General features: G+C 44.2%; 1 protein-coding gene across 1 annotated transcript; it reads right to left on the reverse strand.

Moving 5' to 3' along the window:
* Positions 1-3,756: 3,756 nt before the first annotated feature.
* On the reverse strand, positions 3,757-22,951 carry ubald1a (UBA-like domain containing 1a). Its single transcript, XM_066690385.1, has 4 exons — positions 22,934-22,951; positions 22,278-22,669; positions 21,493-21,552; positions 3,757-5,587 (listed from the first exon to the last, which is right to left on the reverse strand). Exons 2-4 carry the CDS (start codon positions 22,383-22,385, stop codon positions 5,291-5,293), a joined length of 465 nt encoding a protein of 154 aa, XP_066546482.1. The 5' UTR covers positions 22,386-22,669; positions 22,934-22,951; the 3' UTR covers positions 3,757-5,290.
* Positions 22,952-23,258: the final 307 nt, after the last annotated feature.

The raw sequence follows: 23,258 nt of genomic DNA on the forward strand, positions 1-23,258 counted from the left end.
TATAGTGGCTTATTATCTCCCATGCATTCTGCTCAAGACATCAGTTGGGCAATCGCACCATTTAAAACTGACAGGAAGGCTGATAAATGCATGCATGTGTGTGTATGTACTTGTGTTTTGTTCCTTCTGGTTGCCATTGTTCAGCTGCCAGCCCAGTGCCAGGGTAAACAGGTCTGTTTTGTTGTGAACAATACTCATTGTGAGAGCGACGGAGGGCAGGCCGGGCTGCTCTTGATTGGTTTCCTCCTGTTGTGCCGCCGCGCTTGTCGTGCTCGCAGAACTGCTGACATCAGCAAACCTCTGGACAGTGGCAGAACAGCGACAGCCACCCCCTCCCAGTCCAGTCAGCAGCAAGGCTCACTTGGGGGGGTGGACACAAACACGGTCATCACACCCGCACTGTCAGATCAGCGCCGCTTTTGTTTTTTGAAAACACCTTTTTGAAAATAAAATGCATACATCTCCCACCCGCCCCTCAATTCCCGACTGGTTTCAAACATTTTTTTTTCACATTAGCGGATGTCCTTTATCTGAGTAGAAAAGCCTTTTTTAAATGTTGAAAGGCAATCACTGAAGATTTGTATTTGTGACTCCCACCACAGAGACGTCTCTAGAGAAGGTGTGCTGTACTGATTGAGACTCCAGCCTTACTGATATATGACTAATGAATAACAGATTAGTGGTATAACATACAAATACCAAAGGCATGTCTGTTCATCACTGTGTTTATTAGGCTGCAGACTCACCCTTGGTCCTGTTGACAGCTGAAATCCCTTTTATAGATCACCCAAAGAGCAATGACCCCTTCTTCCTTCTTCCTGCCTACTTGCTAGTGCAGTGAGAGAGTGAGAGAGAGGGTTTCATTCTGGTTCCAGTTAATCCAGCAGAGGTTCTGTTAATTTGAGGTCATGGTTTCCAACACCTTTCTGCTTGTGCCACTTGAGTTTCCTCCCAGCTTTTTGACTTCATCGTGTTGGTAGATAACACTCGCTATAAACCTCCATCAATGTTGGGGGCACACTACAAGATCACCATTTTAACTAGAGGTCACTGTGTCCTTAAAAAAACTATACATGGCACATGACATCTTTTACAGTCCATTGCTGGCAGAGGGAGACTGCTTTTGGCAATAAAGTATATGTGTTTGTGCATATATATATATATATATATACACACACACACACAATTGCTGAAATCATTCTAGGGGAAAAACAGGAGCAGCTGCAGTTCTGAATTCCTTAAACAAACCCCTTGCCCTTCCTGTCTTCAGCTTGTTTTTTTCTCTCTGCTTCAGTTTCACACAGACGCTGTGAAAGGGAGCCCAACCTGTTATTGTTATACCAGAGCTTGAAAGCTTACTTTCCAGGCTCAAAAGGGCAGACCCAGTTTGCAGCAGGAGAACGTTAACCAATGATCGGTCGTGCTGGGAGTGTTCCCCTCTGAATAGCAGCCCAGCAGTGAACGCGCCTTTGATGAGAATGTCATAACCATTCATCATTAACAAACGGTCGACCCCTGCTAGGAGCGTAGGTTACTTCAAGCTGACAATAACAGTCTTGAAGTATTCCACATCTTACAAGAATCCATACCTGTACTAATACCCCCACCGCGAATGACATTTACCTGCATCCTGTATTTATCGCCCTCAAACTGTTGTTAACATTAAATGGTGGCATGCACTCTGCCCCACCCGAGCAGGATGATGCAATGGGACAGTGGAGCACAATGGGCTAAGACAGGCAGTTCTGCAGCTTTTCACTTCGAACTGAGTTACATCAATATACGTCCATAGCAAGTTAAGAGTTACAGCAGTGGCACACTCACTGTCAATGAGCTTATATTGGCTGATACTGGGAGGGAAAGCTAGGAATGATCTTATGTGTATCTGTAATGTTAAAGACTACACAAATTCAGGAACCCTTGAGCCCTGTGCCTAGTAGACAATTGTTTACCAGTTCAGAAGTGATTATCTTTGGCATAGTTCAGCTCCCCAGGGAAGGGCCTTGCTCAGTCTTGCTGTCATAAACCAAATGAAGAGAGTTCAAACCCGGGAGGTTAGTTGGCCAGTTAAAGTCAGCCAGCCCCACATTACATAGCTAAAAGGCAAGTGACCCATCAGGCAATACATCTGTGTCACAACTGCAATTTGTGGTCTCATCGCCGGCTTAGTAAACAATAAATGCTTTCGACTCACACAGGCCTCGGGAGGCAGAGTCCAGGACCGCACTAGTTAATATTTCAACCAGTGTAATTGTTGGTTGTGGCTGTTGACACATCAACCAGGGAACTTGTAATAGGCCTTCAGTGGCTGGTGTTAGTGAGAGAATTCATGAGAATTATTATTTGGGAATTTAAATTTATATTTGTTGTACAATTATTTGTAAATGATTGTGGGGGGAAACAACAGAAAAGCTTTCCAATGTTAGTGATGAATTACCAGATGATTTCACCATCAGTAATCTACCAAAGTGACAAGAAACAACAAAAGAAAAAGACTTAAATGATCACATATTCTTAATAAAAACAAGAAATAAACCAAAAGTCCCTTTTCAGTTAGAAAAAAGTCCAAAAAACAAAAACAAAACACTCAATGCAGAAAGGTCACAACTCTCCCCAAATACCCCTTTGAAAAACTGATGGCAAACCATCAACAAGTAAGTTTAGTCTTCCAGATGCTTGGTCAGCAAATAAGGAAAAACAATTTATAGTTTAATAAGATAGAAGTACCAGGGGAGTGGAGATGATGGGAATGTGAGAATACAAATGTAACAAAACAAAACAATCATTGAAAGAACATCAATATCAAGCTGAACTGAAAACATCCAGGAGAGACCGATGAGACTTTTACACTTTACAACATCTTTCAGCCCTGCAGCAGCCAGGGTTTGTTTTGGCTGCCCACTGGAGATCTGTACCAGGCTCTGATAAGGATACCCACAGGGGTGTGTCTGCCCTGAAACCACAGCGGAGGGAGCAAGACAAAGGGAAGGGGATGTTATTGACAAGAAAAACTTTACAAAAACAACCACATTTCCAGTTTCTCCAGGAGCAGGTCAGCCAGGAAGCCGCAGTGCTGCTGTTTTGTCTTGCAAAGCCTGTGTCCTTGTGCAGCCGAGTACATCTCCTTCTGCCAGGTCATCCTCCGCACAGCCAGCAGTTTTATTAAGAATTCTTAAGCAAAAAGTGCTTTGTTAAACATTTTCTATTATGAAAGCAGCCGTATACATCACCTCAATTCTCAGATGATGCATGCGTCTTCCTCTGCACTTTTCTGGTCATGTCCTGTCATCGAGCTAATCATGCACGATTCTGAGATGCTGCTCTCCAAGTTTTCAACAACATCCAAACCTAATAACGCTCAGTGCATCAGCACTGTGGTGCGTAAGCTTCTAATAACACCTTATATTAAAGCCTTTTCCTTCCACAAGATCTGTTGATCTGTTATGCTCATCATGGAGCGTGATGTTTCTAAACTTTTCTTGGGATCTTCTGGGTGTCCCTGTATGACAGTTTAGCAAATCTATGATTTTTTTATTGTAGCGGTCTTTTAATAATCATAATGGTCTATAATGTACAGAATTTTAGTTGTCATTCAGTAATGATGTCGGTCTATAACGTGTTGCAATTCAATTAAGAGTTTTAACTATACTTATAATAGCAGTGATAATTATCTATACTGTAAATCTATACTGTATACAGTGTTGTAGCAAAGTGTAGAGTTCTGTATAATGTGAACTAATGGAGAAAGCACAGAAGAAGGACATACAATATTTATTTAGAAACACACAAAAAAATGATAAGTTAATTAGGTAGTCCACAAATATTGTGGGAACGGTATCAATACAGTCATAGAGGGAGAAAAAAAATACATACATGAAAACCGATCTAGGAACAGGCAATCCTAAGATAATTCAATAAGAAAAGGGTGCAAAACTGGGGAGAAACAAAAACTAAAGAAACAAAAATCAAATGAAATTAGGGTTACTGGATTACCTATCTCACTGAAAATGTCTTGTTCTAGTTTTCTTTTCTTGTTTGGTTTTTTAAGACATAACAGAAACCGACATTGAACAGACAATTTTGCTTAGTTTTTTTCGTTTCAAATAAATGGACAGCCAAAAATGATAATGAAAATACAAAATCAGATTTGCAGGGATAAAGGCGACCCTGAAATTGCATATTTTTTTAAATTCATAAATATCTTCCCCTGGCCCTTCCAACCTTTAGGGAAATTAAACCCAGTCATTATTTGGAATACATTTTAGAAGAATGCTAAATCATGACAGATTTTTTCTTCATTTTGACTTAAAAAAAAAATGTTATACATTTGGACACATCATGCAAGTGGCAAGTCTGTTTACACACATTTCTAGTAGTCTCATTTCGTTTCACCTCAGCAATTGCTCGATACCCCCAACCCCCACCCCACCCCACCCCACAAAAAATAATCACAACCCTCCCAAATATCATAAAAATAATAAACCATGATTTAAAAATGCCTAAATCTGCATGTGTTTGCAGAAAACAAAATCTGTCTTTTTTAAATGTCCATATACATAACCCTTTACCCTGCTTAGGGATAAAAAGAAAGATCCTTAGTGAGTGTATTGTCCATGGTGGAGACGGCCAGAGCCCAGTGTAAAAAATACTAGAACTCAGTGGGATTCTGAACAGTGCTGTCAACAGAGAATATTCCCAGATTGGCAGGAATAAGTCAGGTGACTGTGGAGGCAAGCAGTGTCCCATCATGCCACAGGAGAAAAATGTCTCCACGTTTCTCGTTTATCATTTCAGTTTTTGAAAATTCAGTGATGCAGTGCATACACTGGTACCACAGGCCTCAATAACAGCAAAGATTTGAGGAAAAAGAAATAAAAAGTGTTAAGAAAGGTGATGAGAGGTGTTTCCATTCATGTTCACTTCTTTGAAGATCCTTGAACAAAATCCTGGGGTTACTTGCAGCATGATCCTTATTTATTTTTTATAGACAGATTTTGTACTTTTTTTTTTTTATGTATTAAAAAAAAAAAAAAAAAACACTTTATAAAACTTCCCGTTGCGGACTTATTATTTATAACGGTGTGTGTGCGTGTTCATTGGTGGTGGTGGTGTGAGTTTAGTTTTTCCCCTCCATAATAGTCCACATTGCTTGGTTCCTTGGTTACATACCCCTTCCCCTAGTCCCCAGCCTACTGGCTGACAGTAAAAGAGAAAATGTGACCCCCCCTCCCCACCTCCCCACACCCCCCTCCCCCCTCTCTATTAGTGTGTGGCCCTTCAGTCCAGGCCCTCATCTCTCTGCCTCCATGGCAACGCTGGCCTTCTGTTCCGAGGATGCTTGGTGGGTGACGGTGGCCGGCCAGCCTGGAGGGGGTGCCTGTGAAGGGGGCTGCCCTGGAGTCCACAGTCCTTGCTGGCTGGGGGGGGGGGGGGTCATGGCCCAGCTGACCTGTGGTGGGGGGGAGGTTGCCATGGAGGCGATGGGACTACTGCTGTTGAAGCTCTCCGAGGCCTTGAGGCGCGAGAACATGGTCAGAGCATCAGGGAAGTTGGGGGGCGTCGCCGGTGTGTTGGCTGGAGTGCACATCTGCAAGTGGAGACGGAGAGAGAGGGGTGGGTAAGAGATGCGTATTGGACAGTGAACTTACACACAGCACCTTTCATCACCAGCAGGAGGCCAGAGCGTTTCACCAGGGAATCAGTGTGGAGAGCAGCTATGTACAGTGAGGGAAAAAAGTATTTGATCCCCTGCTGATTTTGTACGTTTGCCCACTGACAAAGAAATGATCAGTCTATAATTTTAATGGTAGGTGTATTTTAACAGTGAGAGACAGAATAACAACAACAAAATCCAGAAAAACGCATTTCAGAAAAGTTATATTGATTTGCATGTTAATGAGGGAAATAAGTATTTGACCCCTTCGACTTAGTACTTGGTGGCAAAACCCTTGTTGGCAATCACAGAGGTCAGACGTTTCTTGTAGTTGGCCACCAGGTTTGCACACATCTCAGGAGGGATTTTGTCCCGCTCCTCTTTGCAGATCCTCTCCAAGTCATTAAGGTTTCGAGGCTGACGTTTGGCAACTCGAACCTTCAGCTCCCTCCACAGATTTTCTATGGGATTAAGGTCTGGAGACTGGCTAGGCCACTCCAGGACCTTAATGTGCTTCTTCTTGAGCCACTCCTTTGTTGCTTTGGCTGTGTGTTTTGGGTCATTGTCATGCTGGAATACCCATCCACGACCCATTTTCAATGCCCTGGCTGAGGGAAGGAGGTTCTCACCCAAGATTTGACGGTACATGGCCCCGTCCATCGTCCCTTTGATGCGGTGCAGTTGTCCTGTCCCCTTAGCAGAAAAACACCCCCAAAGCATAATGTTTCCACCTCCATGTTTGACGGTGGAGATGGTGTTCTTGGGGTCATTCCTCCTCCTCCAAACACGGCGAGTTGAGTTGATGCCAAAGAGCTCGATTTTGGTCTCATCTGACCACAACACTTTCACCCAGTTCTCCTCTGAATCATTCAGATGTTCATTGGCAAACTTCAGACGGGCCTGTACATGTGCTTTCTTGAGCAGGGGGACCTTGCGGGCGCTGCAGGATTTCAGTCCTTCACGGCATAGTGTGTTACCAATTGTTTTCTTGGTGACTATGGTCCCAGCTGCCTTGAGATCATTAACAAGATCCTCCCGTGTAGTTCTGGGCTGATTCCTCACCGTTCTCATGATCATTGAAACTCCACGAGGCGAGATCTTGCATGGAGCCCCAGACCGAGGGAGACTGACAGTTATTTTGGGTTTCTTCCATTTGCGAATAATCGCACCAACTGTTGTCACCTTCTCACCAAGCTGCTTGGCGATGGTCTTGTAGCCCATTCCAGCCTTGTGTAGGTCTACAATCTTGTCCCTGACATCCTTGGACAGCTCTTTGGTCTTGGCCATGGTGGAGAGTTTGGAATCTGATTGATTGATTACTTCTGTGGACAAGTGTCTTTTATACAGGTAACGAGCTGAGATTAGGAGCACTCCCTTTAAGAGAGTGCTCCTAATCTCAGCTCGTTACCTGTATAAAAGACACCTGGGAGCCAGAAATCTTGCTGATTGATAGGGGATAAAATACTTTTTTCCCTCACTGTATATTTACACACACACACACATCACATTGACCTCTGACCTCCAAGTCACAGGGAAGTCATACACACTCCATCATATTCGCTGGCGCTGAATGGAAAGTCTGCACTCTCACTGCAAAGAGGAGACTACTCAAACATCCTTTAGCACTTTCATTCGCCTCAGATACTACAGTGCGGCACTTGATGTTCATGGAGGCCGGAATGCACTCTTCACTGCGGGGCCTCCCGATCGCACACAAACGATGTGGCATGAACAGCTTGTTTCCTGAATTTCCCAACTCCCAAAGAACCAGGAGGATTTCAGATGTATTTTTTGTTGGTATGTTTTCTTCCAGAAGGAAAGCTAGCAGCTATGTTGGAACAGTGGCAGTGATGTTTTTCCCCTTCAGGTCTGCAGTCTAAGCCTTTACAGTTTCTCTATAAAAGGAAGCAAAAAGGATGTAAAGATACCCCGTCCTCCTCATTCCCTCAAGACACTGCCGACATTCCTGCGCTGGCCCCCGTGCTCCCTTTTATTTATTTGGATTTTTCTCATCGGCTCCCCTTCCTGTGGCTGCTCAGTGACCCTCTGCTGCCCCCCTACCAGCCACACCGCGACCCCTCGCAACCCCTATTGTCCTCCTTCTGCAGGAGCTCCCAACCAATCCCGGTACTGAGAAGGGCAGACACAATGGCACCCCACTGACCACACAGCGTCCCACACACTGCAAAACACGGAACCGCACAGCCAAAACCAACACTCTCCCTGCTGCTGGGACAACTAGGCCTACCAACAGCAGAGTCTGCTTGGCCTCAAACAAAACACCATGGTGCCTATGGCAAGGGCTAAGAAAGTCATAAAACCCTCATGCATGTTATTCAGTATTCACAGGCACACAAACTAGAAGAGCTACACAGTAAGCCTGGAAAATTGTGTCCCATTAGGGGTACCAACAGAGTAAGTATTAGGATTATTATTGTCATAAATAAAATTGGCCTGATCTCATAGATCTATGCCCCAAATCTCTGCAATACCTTATTAGATATGTAGGGATTATTTTCCTTTTGCTTAAGTAGTCCTCAAAACACGTGTATGATTTGCAAACTTTGGTACTCCGAAATGAGCACAATCTACCATCGGTAACGGTAAAAAGAACTCAAAGTCTGACACACTTCTTTAATGAGGTAGGAAATATTCGTTCGAGATCAGTTTCCATCCCAGTCCCACATACGTCCGTGTCTGTGCAGGTGTGTGAGGCAGTTACAGATTGTCTTACTGCCGATCCCACATCCACCGGACACTCGGATCCTGGAGTATCTGCTATTGTGGGAACAACCTTGACTCTGGCTAGAGCCGACATTGATCGTGTGTAAAAGTATCCGAGAAATCCGGAACGAATCGTATTATAAACAATTCTATGTACAATATTACTAAAAGCAATGGGACAAGCCTCCATCTTCTGGTAATGGATTGCACCAGAGGTCACTGGCTACATAGAGGTTGGTGTTTATGTGAAGGGCATTGAACACCTGAATCTATAGTGAAATGTTGGAAACCTCTGTTTCCATTTTATGCTGAAAGCCAGTACATCGATCATCACAATAACAGAGGTTACAGAATCCAGTCCAAGAGTTAAAAACATGTCATGGCATACTCAATCCCCACCTCAGGGCAGGAATGGCCAATAAAGAAGATATCACAGAGAAAGAAATGCACTGTGTGAGAAATGTCACAGCATTGCTCCAGCCGTCTAAAGTATTGCAGCAGACGTACAGGCCGAGGGGGCGATTGGGTTTTGTTTAGCATATTGTTAACCTCTGTCTTTTGGTATTTGTCCAGCTATTTGATAATATGGTGTACAGAATACACATTTTTAAACCCTTGCATAGTGCCATGCTCTCCACATACTGCACAGTTTGATGCGGCACGCAAGCAGCAAGAGAACCGCTAATAAAACCGCAAGAGCTCTGTGTGTGAGAGCAGAGCAAGCCAGGATTAAATGTTGCACTAAATTAATGATTACAGCGATAACCCCCAAGCCCGCAGTCAGGCGCCCACCTCAGACTTGCAGTGCAGCGCAGGGCTCTGGCTGCTTGCAGAGGGGCGATCAAGTCACACTCCGCACCCATCGGCTCCCTCCCCGCACAAGAGGCCATCTGGGAGGGAGTTACTAATTCTCAGAGGAAATCGAATCCCAAGTATACTCATTACACGGCACTGGATATCGCTTCTAGAGCCGAGCAGCATATAGCTGTGATTGGGCCGTGGTTCTGCAGAATTCCCCTTATGTGAATGAACCAAGGCAGACAGTCTCGTTTTGGGGTGCATTTGTTCTCCAGCTTTCCCCATTCGTCATCGATCAAGGTTGGAGGCTGGCAAAGGGCTCGGTTTTCAGGTTAAAGCAGCCTCAAGCACTCAGTGATGCCTATAAGGAGATCGGTTGAGGTACTGTGCATCTTCAAGCTGATCATAATCATCAAGTCAACACCAGCTCATTAAGAGCTCAACGTATTGTCGACAGTGCGGCAGCAGGGAAAAGTTATTTTTACCATGGGACTCCTGTGGTGTCCTGAAGCTGCTTTACAGGAGAGCAGGAAAAGAGGAGAAGGACTAAGAAGAAGAAAAAAAGTCAAACACAAAGAGAGATTGAAAGAGAAAAGGAGGGGGGCAGGGGGGCACTAGCTGCATACTGGTTCTGTGAAACACCCCAGCCCTCACATGATGGGGCCATGAGGAGAAGTTTGTGAATTAGCAGCACACAATGGAGTGTACTGTGGAGCAGGGAGATGGGGGGGGACTGACTGTTCTGCCTTCAATGGGATCAGATTAAAGGAGACGCTGGGAGATTAGCTAGGAATACATTAAGGCAGAGTTGCCCAGTATGGTCACTGTGGAAAAGGAGCCATCAAGATGCCAGCACACCGGAACAGAGCAGGGCCTCCTGAGCTGCGGATGATAGTGGACGTTTACGACAAACTTCCCTGTTCGGGTCTCAGATTCAGGTTTCAGCCTCAACACTCTGAGCTGCTGGAGGGTAATGAGGAAGACATCAGACTCCACAACAGGGAGCAGCTTATTCCATCCCAGGTGTTACTTACAGTTGGATCTTGCAATGGGAGTCCTCTTTTTCTTTTCCCGGCAGTCTCCACAGAAGTAGATGTCGCTGCGCTGCTCAGCCCAGACTGACTTCAGGTCACCCCCTCGGCTGGTCTGGACATCACTGCAACAAATGCTCGCGCTATACCGGATTTCCAGACGATCACATTGATGTTCATATACAAAATCCAAACCTCCACAATCCTCTCTCAGCACAGGGAGGCTGGTTCCCCTGCATTGTGGTAATCTAGCAATATAATCTCCCAAGGCAGGCACATGCAGTTTCCTTGCCAAGCCTAACACGTGACACCCTGGTTTCTCACTTTAACAGACAGCTCACCCGAGAAAGTTCTTAACACGGGGTGGACTGTATCCAGATCAATGTGTTGATGAGTAAACCAATAAGCAGAAGACATGATTATGCAAAGTCAGTCCAAGAAGATACAATAAAGGCCTTTAAATATTTCCACTGCCTCTGTGGTGCACAGGGGAAAACTGGGAGATGGAGCTTATCTCGACATGTGGAAGATCAGGAGACGAGATGCATTTCAACTGAGAAACAGATAAACTGCTGCCATGTCACTATCGTTTTTTTTTTTTTTTTTATATTGTTAGTAGAAATACATGTACAGATATTGTAAAGCCACCATTTTCACAACCTTGTGTAAAGTCAGTTTAATCAACAGGCACCCTAAAGGGAGTGCATTAGATACTACAGCGCTCAGGTGTACAAATAAGTGGAATCCCTGCCGATATACCATGCATCTAAAACCACTGTCTTTTACGGGCTTCCTGCCTCCCTTCGCGACTGCCAACCCATCGCTGCAACAGTAATGTTTCTATAGCAAGGTCTGCTGCCTCTGCACAGCACTTGTCAATCCTAGTTCATGGTAGTAGAGTCCGATATATGTCCAGATCCAAGGGGGAAGTCATGCACATCTATATTGCCTAATATATAGTAACACGTATATTGTTTTGGTTTATTAATCTCTTCACTGATTTTCGTGTAAATGCGGTGGTGGTTATGCTATATGCTATAAACACTTTTCAGATATGGCTGCCTTCTCCCCAGTGCCAGTGTAACTGGTTGCCACATTTCTGCTAAACACTACTTCTCGACTGCCACCGTGTACGAATCTTCACTGTATTTGGTTACATGCTCTAGTTTCAATTACTTCAGTTGGGACTATATTGTATGTACATTTTTTACTTGTGTAAAAGGTTGTGGACAATTGCAAGTCGTCTTGGGTGGATGTTTTCTTGTTTTTTAAATCATAAAAAATAATAATTGAGATCAAAGCAACACCAGAAGATGTCAATGGGGGTTTGGCACAAAGACTATCACTCGGAAGGAGTCTGCCTCCTAAACCTGTGTCTGTATACACACGGACCCAACATCTGGACGGAAGCCGGCAGAACTAATTTCTGCTGCACAAGACCTACATCAAGGGAGAGATTCTCCACTCCCCATCCCCTTTCCCATGCATTGTAATAAAACCTCAGTTCCTGACGACGAGGAAAGGAGAGAGTTCGACTGCTCCTGGTCTTCTGCTGTTCTACTGTACCACAAGCAACAGCTGAGGGGGATAAAAAAAAAAAAAAAAAAAACATTTCTGCTCCTGCTGCAACTACCACTGCATTCACACCACTTCTAGAGAAACAGGCCGACTAGGAAAACAAAACGAAAACTAAGTTTTCTTTTTTTTGTTGTTGTTGTTATGTAGCCTATACATCTATTGCTGAACCATTCTCGGATGACAGAGGAACATATAATTAATATAATCACATGGTTTGTTATGGTATAATTAGTGGTCTCTGTCTTCTGCACTGTTCTGTCATGCAGCAGGACGCCCTGCTCAGACATTTGATACACCGCCGTGCGTGCTTTGCTGGGCTCCGCAGGCTGGAGAGAGGGAACAGAAAGCAGAACTGAACCAGAAGGGTACTGGGAAAATATTAGTGTGTTGTGAATGTCTGGCGGCACTAGTGGCAGAACTGGGGAAAGCTGAAAGGATTTACTCCTGACAAATTACGACAGAGGCACGCTGATCCATAGTTTATTTGATTGATTTTTATCTGCAAAGAGAGACAGAATGACCGGCTGGTTATGCACCACATGATACGTGCTGTCTTAGTCTGCAGTTTTCTTGCATAAATAGACAGATAAAGCCAGCCACTCCGATTTCAATACAAACAGGTAGGATTATCACCATACACAGTTTAATAATTAACCCACTCAGCCCAGGCTGTTGACTCAACAGGATATGTTGTTTTATTCACACAATGAATCAGGCTTGTGTTAAATCTTTGAAATGTTGTGCGGCTGTTTGTCTTCAGATTTTAATGTTCTATAGTTAAGGTCTGGAACGTGGCTGTGTACAATTTAAATTGCCCAATACAGAAAGATACTGACTGAATGATTCGCTTTAAGTTGTCAATATCCATTTCTGCTTGTTCAAGAGCTAACTGTGTAAGAGAAATGTCTCCTCTTAAACTCCAACTGCAATGTTTTGTGGCTGACAAATAGCAAAAAAAAATCCAGAATGTGCCAGAATCATCTGAAATAATTACTGCATTCATCAAAGAGTGATTTTTAACTCTAAAAGCATGTTGTGGAGGCTGCAATTGGATTCAAAATAAACAAATATTCTCAAATCTGTCTCGAAAACCCCCCAACAATTACAACAACAAAAAAACAGTTTCCTCCCCAGGAGTTCAGGAGTGTTGGAAGACCCCTCTCTGGGGGATATACCCAGACAACTTCAGGGTGACAGTCCACATCATGGCACTGCCAGTGGACCTAGACTGATCTGATGAAAGGTTGGATGTCACGTTTGGCTGCTGTTATTCGTTGCCTCCCCAGAGACCCAGCTTGCTTGTCCTGATGCACACAGCTGCGGGGCTGATTTCACTCTATACTGCAGTCACACGGCACCTCGCACACATGTGCTTTTCACACTCTGGTGGAAAAGTGCTTTCCCCAGCCAGCCAGCCAGCCTGTCCGCCTGCCCGCCCGCCCGCCAGACAGCCAGCGTTCCGGGAATCCTTGTTCCTAGAAACTCTGCAACTGAGGCCAAGCCACTTCAGAGTGAGGCTGCATGCCTCCCGTAGTGCCATTCCCAAACACACAGAGAACTGCAGCACAGAGAGAGAGAGTTGCCACACAGAAACACACCCCGCATTCATCCTTTAAAGAGTGCACCCAGCACATGCAGTCATGGGCACGCAGGACATGAACAGTAACCACACACACAAAAGAGAGCACACAAAAACTAAACCCATCCATTTCAATATTAAGCACTAGTTACTGTGGCTTCTCTCCTGTTTCTGTGTTTGACTACCTACATTCCAGTAAAGTCCCTTCAAACTAACAGCTGTGCGACAAAGGGGTGAGCTTTTTAAAATGCTAGTCGAAATTACAAAAACCGCTGCAAGGAAGGCTTGCAGCTGGGATGTTCTTGGCTCCTAATATCCTAATCTTTATAAGTTGCCGAGTTGAGCAATGAAATGCTACATGTCATAACAGACTAAGAAACTTCCCACTGGCCTTTGACAAAGTAAAACAGTCTTCCATGTCCCCTAAGAAAGTGCAAGGGATGTCCGTAGTGTCAAAAGTGATATGGAGAATATGCGCAGGAAGGAAAATGTATGCCTTGAAAGATCCCAGTGTAAAATCGAGGATGTTAAGTTTGGAGCTACAGGGCATGAGACTGAACAAACCACCTATTCATAGGACTGGAAAGCCGTGAAAGACATGGATTTGCGCATTGTAACTTGAACCGAGTGGGAAGCCTGCTACAGTTACGTGTACAACCCGGAGGATGAAATCGAATTTCCTCTCGCCGGCCACAAAGATCCTTTCCACACTGGCAGCATGTGACGAGCAGACCCTCGAGCCGCATGCAGCCGCTCGCTCAACATCACAATTCAATTACATCCCTCAAAGAGACAGGAAAATCTCAATTCATTAAAAGAATCATTACATTAATAAAAGCACTGTGGCGGCTGGTATGAGAACAATTGACCTTGAATGGTCTGATGTGCCAGCTCAGCAAAATAAATAAAATAAATACTGCATGAATTGAGTAGTATCACAAAACCACGATGAAAATGCATATATAAAAATGTATACAAATGCACAAGACCCTCTGCCCCAGACAAAGCAATTCCAGCTTGCAGAGATACACACAGGCCTGTTTAGAGTCATGCTGTACACACTGACATTGAGAATGATTACAAAATGAACCACACAGCAGTTTCAGAAACACTATCTTGGCTAATGACTTTGTCTATCTCCTTTCATGTTATTTTTTTAAGTTCATGTTCTTCCTCTCCAGCTTGTGACGCACAGCCCACTCATGAAGGCGTGATGGTGACTTAGCTCAGAGACGACCTTTAACCCCGTGTTGTCAACAGTGCAAGCTCCAACTCTTTTATTCCACAACCAAAAAAACAAACTGTTAGCATTCCAGACAGAAGACCTTGCCTCACACTGCTGGTGAATTTACCTCCAAGGCTGTTTGTTTTGCCAGGGAACAAATATTACTTTTAAAGTCTTTCTTTATAAGAAAAAAAAAAAAACAATAACAAAAAAAAGAATCATTACATTCTCAAACTTGATTTAACCCCAGACCTCACAAACTTTGGCTATATCAGAAGGTTATTTACTTGGATTTAATGACATTAAAGTTGTGTACTTTTTCAATTTGGACTGATTACAGTCACCATTATGGTAGTTACCATTTCCTATGCAGAAACTCTGGGGACTGACAGGATTGTACTGGTTCTTCCCACTTCTGTAGACAGCCTCCTCAGCACCTAACAGCCCTGACCTAACTTCTCCTTTTCATTTACATATTTCTTTTTTCTCTTTTCTTAAACAGTAATTTCTGGGTGGTTTTGTATCACAAGTAGTGTGGTGAAAGCATTTCCGTATTTTTTTGATCACAAACACCAGAATCACTCATTCATTTTTACATACACACACTGTCTGCTTATTTTCAACCAAACAGATTCAAGCTGCAGCAAACTGCACATCATTTTCTTGTTGCAAGGCTGCATCTGCTGTGCTTGGGTCTCTAAATCTTTACGCATAATGGAGTGGACACAGTTGTTCCATAATAATCACTGGAAAAAACAACAAAACTGTGCCCTTGGGAGAGCCAGCAAAACTGCAGCTATAAAATGGCCAACTTACAGTCCATCTGCTAATATTTAAAAAACATTTTGATATCTTTCTGGTAACAGCTACGGAACGAAAGCTGCAAAAGATGGAACCAGTAATAATAATAATGAACATTATGTAGTGTAAATTAAAATAAATACTAGCTTTTAAATAATCAAAAAGACTGGAAAAATCTGGGAAAAAAGAACAACCACAAACAGCTGAATTTAACCATGATTACAAATATGCACAATTCGTATCTCATTGATAAATCCAACCAAATGAGTGCTTACACTGTGCACCCCCTTGCCAGCAGTACTGTTTAATTACAAACAAAAGGCCTGGTTACTGTATAAACAAAAACCTAACAACATTAATAGCTAATGGAAGCCACTATTATCCACCTGAGTCCACACATTGTCTTCTGTATGGCAGGTTTCTAAATGTTATGCAGTATCTTGCAGTTTTGTTAGGTTTGAGTTTCCTCTACATTCGCCCCCAGAGCAAAGTCTCTGGAAGGGGCTGTCCGAACCGATGCGATCAAAAGCTGCAGGTGGAACAGAGTTACAGCAGTTTTTGTGCCTGACGTCCGGGACAAGATAAGAATGAATGCGTCTGATCTCGCTCTCAGCCACATGAAAATGGCCTTAGGGACCTCATATGTGATCTGTGGTGTGATAAAGCAGCACCTCTTTCACAGAAGCTGGGCAGAAAGCAAAAGGAAAAAAATAGAAAATAACCACTACACAACCAAACTAAACTCTTCCTCCAAGGCATTTTATCTTAGTCTCCAGTGGAGGCCTCTCTCAGTGGAGAATTCCTGACCTACGCTGACAACAGTCGGGGCCTTTGTGGAGAAGCCCTATTCGTCTCCCCACCTCCCTGCTCTGGCCTGTGCAGGAGGAAAAAGGCACCATTTTCTGGGAGCCGAGCCGCACTTCCTGTTGGAATCAATAGCGGTGGCTGTGTTTACACGGGCAGGGCACCCCAGTCTACAGGGTGAGACGAGGAGAGAGGGAGGGAGATCCAGAGGGAAAGGTGGGGGAAGAGGGAGACAAACGTGTGGAAATGACACATTTAGCTTGGTTGCTGCAGACACAGCAGCTCTCTCGAGGCAGTACTGAGAAGGCTCCTCTGACACCACCCTGCCAACAAGGGAGCCAGGGGTCTTGCCTTTGTTTTAGCACAGCCGGCCCTTCAAGATATGCCAGACACTCCAAGCTGCCAAACCAGCTCACATTGGGAATTAACCCCCTTCCCCCACTGCAAGCTGGTACCGAACCACATTTGTCACTCCCAGAAACAGCTTCACTCCCTGGACAAGACGTAAACTAAAGCCCTCGGGTCAAAGTAGCTCAAACCAACTGATCACTGCCATACATGTTTCTCACAGCAGTCAGAAAGAGGAGGCAGGGAGCTTGTGTTTAGGGAATAACGCCAGCGACAGACAGGGAAACAGCCACGCTATTGGCACTCAACTTCAAATCCAATCGAACAAACTTTTTTTTTTTAAAAAGGGACGTGCCGCTGCTGAAATAGCCAAAACAAAAACAAGCATGTATATAGACAGTCCCCAGAGCCACTCAATTGAAACCTCCAGCCCTGAAAAGCTATTTTCTCATAATTTTTCTGTGCAAGAATAATTATATATCAGGAATCCCCTTTGGAAAAACCCTGAAGCTTCCTCACCACAACACAGTCACCGAGACCAGTAGTGCAGTTGTTGTTGTTCAGAGGCACTGATCTCACTCACACACACACTCACACACAGGAGGGGGCCACAACTCACAACAACAATCACCTAAACTCTGCCTTGAAATATGAAATCAATTTTGGTATGAACGTTTATGAATTGTGAAGCAACTGAAAAAGAAAAGGCTTGAAATGTACAACCCCCAGCTCCCACAATGACACAGGAATGCCCTTGCAATATGTAAGGGCAGACCTCCCCCAGCACAGCCCCCCCCCCCTGCCCCCAACACATCTCCTAGCACTGGCTCACCTCCGCCTCCTCCTCCTCCTCCTCCTTATATTAGACTGCAGAAGCTACTGCACACACAGAGGCATGCTGGGAAATGTAGGTAGAAGGCAGAAAGAGGTCATCTGGCTAGACAGAGAGGTCAACTCAGGGGAGAGCAGCGCAGGGAACAATCCAGCGCACAGCACTACTGCCTCTGGCCGTTCATACAAACACAGTAATACTCATCTCACATGCACTGCCATTTTTCGCCATCCACTTTTTAATGATTCCTTCTTTCCCTTCTTTCCTAAGTATCTTATTGTCAAACCATTTACAGAGACTGATAAATGGCCTTCACTTCAGTCATCGAAGTTCAATCCCAAAATGAAAACCCACTTAAAACATGGTTTTGTTTTAGTACAAACAAATGCATTATACCAATTATCTGCATTATAAAAACATTATGCAAATGCAGTCGACAGTGCTTCAGCCCAGTCCTGATCAAAGCGAGCGCGTTGTCCTTAATGAACAATATGCAGGACCACTGTCCGTACTGCACAGCACACGCTGGAACCTGCATAATGAACCCCTTTGATGTTTAATTGCCAGTACAGCCTCACACCGCACTGTATTTAATCATGATTAGGTTTGTACTGCAGCAGGGAGAAGGAAGGAAACACACCACGTAAAGCATAAAGATCTCCTGCTCATAGAAACACTGCATAATAGTGCATAATTTAGGGTGGTGATGAGCAAGTACAGTGCGGATGTGTTGCTTCTTCACCTGTGGGGGAGCTGAGGGGGTTAGAAGTCTTTGATCTTTAAAGAAATGGCACTTTCAATCTGGCCCACAAGCAGCGGCATTTCTAGTGGGGAGGTTTCCATCCCCCCCTTACACGAGAAGCTTACACAGCAGGGTATGGCCTTCATGCGCCTGGTGTACATTTGGTAGAGAGAGCACTTTCCCCCACAGCGATGCTGCAGATGCGCACAAGTGTAAAGTCATGAAGGCAAGAGCTGATCTTCACCAGGAGACTGCACACATGCAATCTTGTGCCTTTCAATCAGCACTGCGTCAATTTGTGAAAAAGAAAAACACACACACAGGGCAACACAGATTAGGTTCGCAGGACCGAGCTGTGCTGATAAGCCGAAAATAAAAGATTCAGGAGCATGTTAACAGATGGACTCGGGCTCTGCGAACAATGTGTTCAATGCGTCCTACAATAGAGTGCAAACTGTTCCACATTCAGAGTTTAACCAGCCTATATTTCATCTAACAACAGCTAGCATGTATTGCGTTCTAGACTGCAGACCAACCAGTTGTGGATTTGCTTTCTTCCCTTTTTTTTTTTTTTTTAATCTGCATTTCTCTTGTCTCGACAGGATTTAGTCTGATTACCCAACCCATATTATCTGCATCCAAGTTTCTCCTTTCACTCGCGCTTCCAGATACGACAGAACAAAAAACACCATGCAGGATGTATGCGTGTGTGTGTGTGTGTGTGTGTGTGTATATATATATATATATATATATATAAAAAGAATTGTGAGAGCTAAAGTGATTATTAATCACATTGACAGTTTCTTATTGTGGAGTGTTTCCGTACAGTACTACTAGCAGACGGATATCAACACTGACAGCTTTTCTTCCAGGAGATCAAACCTCCCAGGCAGCAATAGTCTCTTCCCCCCAGTAAGCTGTAAATCCAGTGAGGGAATCAGGTGCAGAAGTGGGAACAGATTATAGGAGGGCTTTTCATCACCAATTTGTTATTTCTTATGAAAGGTGAGGAGCTCTAGTACAACTCCAGGCAGGCTGGCACACCAGTCATGGGAACCAATGCCACAGTTAACCACACCAGCTTGTCCATTCAATTGACCCAGGTGGGGACCATCAATAGACTGGGCAAAATGTATAAGCATAAAAAAAGCATGTACCTCAAAAGAGAGAAAAAAAAAATCATCAGCCTGATTTTCAGTAGAGGATGCATAAGAAGTTTGTTTCAATGTCTGATTTATACAGCAAATTCCCTTCATATACAGATTATATAAAGAGACCCTTCAAAATGAAATTATCCTGTGACTCAAATTAAATCTTTTTTGTATAAATGACTTTGCAACCAGATTTGTATTCCTGCCTTGGTTCTGTATTATTAGAAGGCAAGTGAGATTTGCATGGAGACAAAGATTGCATGCATACCATTCTGATAATGCGTACGTATACAATAATGTCAGAAGAGCACTACACTAAATCAGTTCACTGTGGTAACTTGGAAAAAGCCCAGAGCTCAGCTCAAACAAGGGAAATGTTCTTAAACCTGATTAAAATATAATATTGAGACAAACTGTTGTCCCTGTTCGACCCAACCAACATTCTCCTTCTACATTAAGACCCTATGGATGTCTGTCTGTATGGGGACAAATACAACCTATTCATTCAAACTGCCTGCAACCAGAGACAAGAGTCAAGCTGGGATCTCCAAAGATGGCTCCTGAATGATCTGGCTCCCTAGAAACATGGCCCTGCTTTTGATCATTTCCTCCCGTCTTAGCATTCACCTCATATGTGCGACCCACATAACACAGGGCAGGGATGAAGATTCATGAGTATATGAAATATCAACGTGTGTGTGTACTATACATTCAATATAGTTGAGTGAAAACCAGGATCAGGAATAATCCGGCTGCTTCCGCCACTTTTCAGAGTATTTACCCAACTGGGAAGGTAAACAAACGCAACAATATACAGGCTAAAAATAAGCATGTTCACATCTCAGAGCAACACACCACTGACGACAGCGCTCACACACATCTCCGTCTTGTGACCACAATGTCTGGCATACAAAACATACCCTGTTTTGCTGCGTTTGTTCTTCGTTTCGGTTGTTTCTTTTCGTGACCTCCTATACGATTTGTAAGCAGAGGTGACCGGTATGCTTTCCTGTAGCCCGATTTTTTATTTTCATGTCATTTCTACGGACGTGTAGATCTTATACTGGCATGCAAGGAGGTTACACAATATAGGATGTAGGAGTATTATTAGAGCAATGCTGTGTTTGTGCTATTCCAGAATTGACTAGCCTAATGATAATCTTTAGAGTGCAATTGTTTATTTTTTATGACAACATACCTAAATACAGAAATTAGGAGAGCTAGATTATGTAGCTTTACAAACAAAACGAAAACAAGTATACATGACAAAATATACAAAGTGTCAATAGAGTGTTTTTACAACGTCGGGTGCTTGAATGCATCTGCACTCGTGTAATGGTCGCGTTCGTGCAGGTCTGCGCAGCTCCACCAATGGAGGCGGCGGGATTCTGCAGATCTGCGCAGAACGGCACACATCTGCGCAACCATAATGAAAAATGAGATGCGTCGGTGATAGGTTACAAACCTCGCCGTCGTGGACGCGCCTCCCACGGCTTTCGTGCGCCGCGGCGACATAAACAATGACAGCAACGCGGCGCCGTAACAATGAGACGAAATATGATTGCTGAAAGAAAGCAGCTACAAGAGTGCAACACAATGGCCGACACTGTAACCAGATGAGGGAGACGGGCCCGACGCGTCCGCCTTTCCAGCGCCTTGCAGTTGCACACACGTCGTTTTGCAGTGGAGCTGAATGAAATGCAGGCGTGCAAACACCTCGTTATATTTCTTGTGCGGCATGAAGGCGCATCCCGAGCCGTGGCGGCGAATTTGCATGTTCTTGCTCTTTAAAGTGAGCAGGAGTATGGAGAGGGTCTGGCTGCTGTTTATTAATAAGGGCCGGGGGGGCTGCTGTAAAAACTGCAGTTCAACAGCATGTTCACAGTCTTCCTGGAACCAACCCTCCCCCCGCCGCCGTACAGACACGCTTTCAAAGCCGCAATTTAAAAAAACAAGCTACTGCTAGGAAGGAAACTAAGTTTTTGTATAACCACACTGAGCTCCCCACCGACTTCCTTTCGACAGATGTGACAGCGAGGTGTTATGTATATATTTTTAACAAGCCTCTTCACTAGAAAGCAGAGACAGCGGGCTGCCAGCCAAGCGTGCGTCTGCTTCTGTTTATTTTCTGTCATCCTGGCGTTTCTGCAACATGGCGGACGCGCACAATTCACAATCAAACCAATACAAACAAACAGATGACATGTATGAGGCAACTATACTCACCATCTGATGGTGGTGACTGTATGGGATATTGGTTTCTTGGAAAAAGGCACTGAGCGCCGTCTACGGAGGGAAAAAAGAAAGAAGAGACAAGACAGACACATCAGAAATACATCAGCTTCTGCAAATGTGCAGTAAAGGCAAAAATGATGTGGCAGCATGCTTGCGCGGTCCGACCTCATCTTTGTGTGAAGTGTGTTTATGCCTGAAACGAGCACACCGCAGACAGGCATTCATAGGGACACGGCTAAATAAGGGTTTCCTTCTTCCACTCGCCGCACTGAGCCAACTTTCTTCTTCACTACCGACACAACGTCGACTTTGTTGTCACCAATACCAATGTGTGCCGATATATGTGTGTCAAACCGGCACAGTGCGCACCGTTGCATTCCCGTACAGTAATGCAAATGCACGGGTCATGCCTTTCCTCCCTATATTGCATAATAGCATTAGTGTGGTGCAAGTCATGGAAAAGGATTATAGTATCTACAGCATAATCTAATTGGATATCGGGGCTATACTGCTGTACCCCCCCCCCCTAAAAATAAACACATTTACTACAAGTGCACGTATCTTATAAAATAAGCAATACGTTAGAAATAATATAGAGAGCTTGATGGATCGATCGCATTGTCCTGGCTTTCAATAGTAAAAACCATGTTGTTCTGCAATACGATCAACATCGCAGTGCGCGCTGCCACACTTGTGTGTGTGTGTGTTATATTGTATGGTATGTGTGTGTGTATATATGTATAAACACACACACGATATCAACTAAGAGTCCATACCTCAAACTGCCAATGTGCCGCTTGCAGAAGCTGCTTCGCCTGATCCGCCGCACATCCAGCGGTTAAGACAAACTGGTTGATCATTACTTGGTGCTTTAGTTCATCCATAGTCGCCGGCTTGTTGTGATACAGCGCGTCTTCTAATGCTCGTCCTGCGATTCAGCCCCCGGTGTGTTTTTCCCTTCTTTCTGTCGCTCTCTCGCTTTCAGTGACCCACCATTACAGCCGGCTGAGCAAACACAAATATTTACTGTAGGAGCACCAGTCTACTGAGCTCCTCCTGATTGACAGCTGACGGCAGCGAATGGGAGGGACGACGGGACTGTGGGAGTTGTAGTCCGCCGGCCCTCACTGCACACGTGTGTGCTCGATGGCTTGTTTTGCCCGGGAGGCTGACAGGAGAGAGGGAGACCTGCGTTACATACTGTGCACATATAGACGTTTTACTATAATGTTTAATACTAATATTTTTAACACACACGAACATGCTTAATCCGCTGTTGTTCTTATTTTCATTCTTTTTATATATTTTGTTAAAAATGTACCTTATATCTAATTAATTAATATATATATATATATATATATATATATATATATATATATATATTCCTTTTGAAAAAATAACAACCAACAAAAGTATCAGAAACCATAAGTACCCTAATTAGACTCCCGTCCCCTGTCACGTTTGTCCCGTCGTCTCTGTTATTGTTTGCTTACTGGACTACACATCCCGGCACCGCCCGCTTTGTTTGTAAAAATGTGGCGGGCGAAAATTTGTGAATGACGGCCGCTGTTGTCCAATTCCCAGCCGCTTTGTGGCACTATCTTACCAAATAAGGTAAACAAATCTCTAAGCACCAATAAAAAGAGGGGAGGCGGGGCCAAGAGCCGTCAGCGCATGCGCAGTGTGAGTGACGTCAGCGCTGTGAGGTGGTTTCGCGAGCTGGATCGAGCACGAGCGCTGATTGCGTCACGTCAGGC

The sequence above is a fragment of the Amia ocellicauda genome, chromosome 17 (assembly GCF_036373705.1).
Source record: "Amia ocellicauda isolate fAmiCal2 chromosome 17, fAmiCal2.hap1, whole genome shotgun sequence".
Lineage (NCBI taxonomy): Eukaryota > Metazoa > Chordata > Actinopteri > Amiiformes > Amiidae > Amia > Amia ocellicauda.